General features: G+C 32.3%; 1 protein-coding gene across 1 annotated transcript; it reads right to left on the reverse strand.

Annotated features, from left to right (window-relative positions):
* Nucleotides 1–1,621: 1,621 nt before the first annotated feature.
* Nucleotides 1,622–2,044, reverse strand: LOC101894859 (inactive lysozyme 1A-like). The gene has a single exon (XM_011293180.3). It carries the CDS (start codon nt 2,042–2,044, stop codon nt 1,622–1,624), a length of 423 nt encoding a protein of 140 aa, XP_011291482.2.

A 2,044-nucleotide genomic window follows, 5' to 3' on the forward strand; every position in this document is an offset into this window, starting at 1 on the left:
TTTTTAAAAATCCACGATTTCTGGTCTGTTTTAAAAATCCACGTTTATTGGTCTGTTGGTCCTTTGAAAAATATTTTTTAAAAATCCACGATTTCTGGTCTGTTTTAAAAATCCATGTTTATTGGTCTGTTGGTCCTTTGAAAAATATTTTTTAAAAATCCACGATTTCTGGACTGTTTTAAAAATCCACGTTTATTGGTCTGTTGGTCCTTTGAAAAATATTTTTTAAAAATCCACGATTTCTGGTCTGTTTTAAAAATCCACGTTTATTGGTCTGTTGGTCCTTTGAAAAATATTTTTTAAAAATCCACGATTTCTGGTCTGTTTTAAAAATCCACGTTTATTGGTCTGTTGGTCCTTTGAAAAATATTTTTTTGAAAATCCACGTTTTCTGGTCTGTTTTAAAAATCCACGTTTATTGGTCTGTTGGTCCTTTGAAAAATATTTTTTTAAAAATCCACGAATATTGGCCTGTGATTGCTTGATTTTTTTTAATTACGATTATTGGCCTTTGATTGCTTGATTTTTTTTTAATTACGATTATTGGCCTTTGATTGCTTGAATTTTTATTTAAATCCACGATTATTGGCCTGTGATTGCTTGAATTTTTTTTTTTAAATCCAAGTTTATTGGTCTGTTGGTCCTTTGAAAAATATTTTTTAAAAATCCACGTTTATTGGCCTGTTGGTCCTTTGAAAAATATTTTTTAAAAATCCACGTTTATTGGTCTGTTTTAAAAATTCAAGTTTATTGGTCTGTTGGTCCTTTGAAAAATATTTTTTAAAAATCCACGTTTATTGGCCTGTTGGTCCTTTGAAAAATATTTTTTAAAAATCCACGTTTATTGGTCTGTTTTAAAAATTCAAGTTTATTGGTCTGTTGGTCCTTTGAAAAATATTTTTTAAAAATCCACGAATTCTGGTCTGTTTTAAAAATCCACGTTTATTGGTCTGTTGGTCCTTTGAAAAATATTTTTTAAAAATCCACGTTTTCTGGTCTGTTTTAAAAATCCACGTTTATTGGTCTGTTGGTCCTTTGAAAAATATTTTTTAAAAATCCACGATTTCTGGTCTGTTTTAAAAATCCACGTTTATTGGTCTGTTGGTCCTTTGAAAAATATTTTTTTGAAAATCCACGTTTTCTGGTCTGTTTTAAAAATCCACGTTTTCTGGTCTGTTTTAAAAATCCACGTTTATTGGTCTGTTGGTCCTTTGAAAAATATTTTTTTAAAAATCCACGTTTATTGGTCTGTTGGTCCTTTGAAAAATATTTTTTTAAAAATCCACGTTTATTGGTCTGTGAGTCCTTGAAAAAATATTCTTTAAAAATCCACGTATGTTGGTCTGTTGGTCCTTAAAAAATATTCTTTAAAAATCCACGTCAATTGGTCCTTGAAATAATATTGATGCTTGAAAAAATATTCTTTAAAAATCCACGTTTATTGGTCCTTGAAATAATATTTTTTTAAAAATCCAAGTTTATTGGGAGTCCTTGAAAAAATATTCTTTTAAAATTCAAGTTTCTTGGTACTTGAAAAAATATTCTTTAAAAATCCGCCCTTAAAAAACCAAATTATTTTAAATTCCACAACATTTTATTTTTCCATCACGAAATTCCCAATTTAAAAGCACGAATTCACACTTGGCAATTTACCCTCACAGAACTTCAGGGTGGACCATGCCTTCCAGCCCTGTTCCTTCTTCACGGTGAGAGCACATTTAATCGAATTATCCAAATTGTCCAACAAATCGTTGCAGGCAATTTTACAACCATTGGCCGTTTTACGGCCGCTGGCATCCTTGCACCACCAACGGTTGTTTATCTGGAACACACCATAATCCCGGGTCCCGTCACGATTCTTAGGTCCAACAACGTGCAGGCGATAATTAGATTCACGGTCCGCAATACAAGCCCATTTGGGCAGCTCTGATTTGGGTACACCCATGGCGTACATTCGCTTCACCAGCGTACAACGATCTATGGTTACGCCGCAGGTTGGTGCCACAATGGCTAAAACAGCGATCACAGCTACGAATATTTTCAT

This window comes from Musca domestica, unplaced genomic scaffold (assembly GCF_030504385.1).
Source record: "Musca domestica strain aabys unplaced genomic scaffold, Musca_domestica.polishedcontigs.V.1.1 3, whole genome shotgun sequence".
Lineage (NCBI taxonomy): Eukaryota > Metazoa > Arthropoda > Insecta > Diptera > Muscidae > Musca > Musca domestica.

Bases quoted from the DNA above. Each gene is read 5' to 3' on its own strand.
- LOC101894859 (XM_011293180.3), bottom strand. From the start codon at position 2,044: ATGAAAATATTCGTAGCTGTGATCGCTGTTTTAGCCATTGTGGCACCA.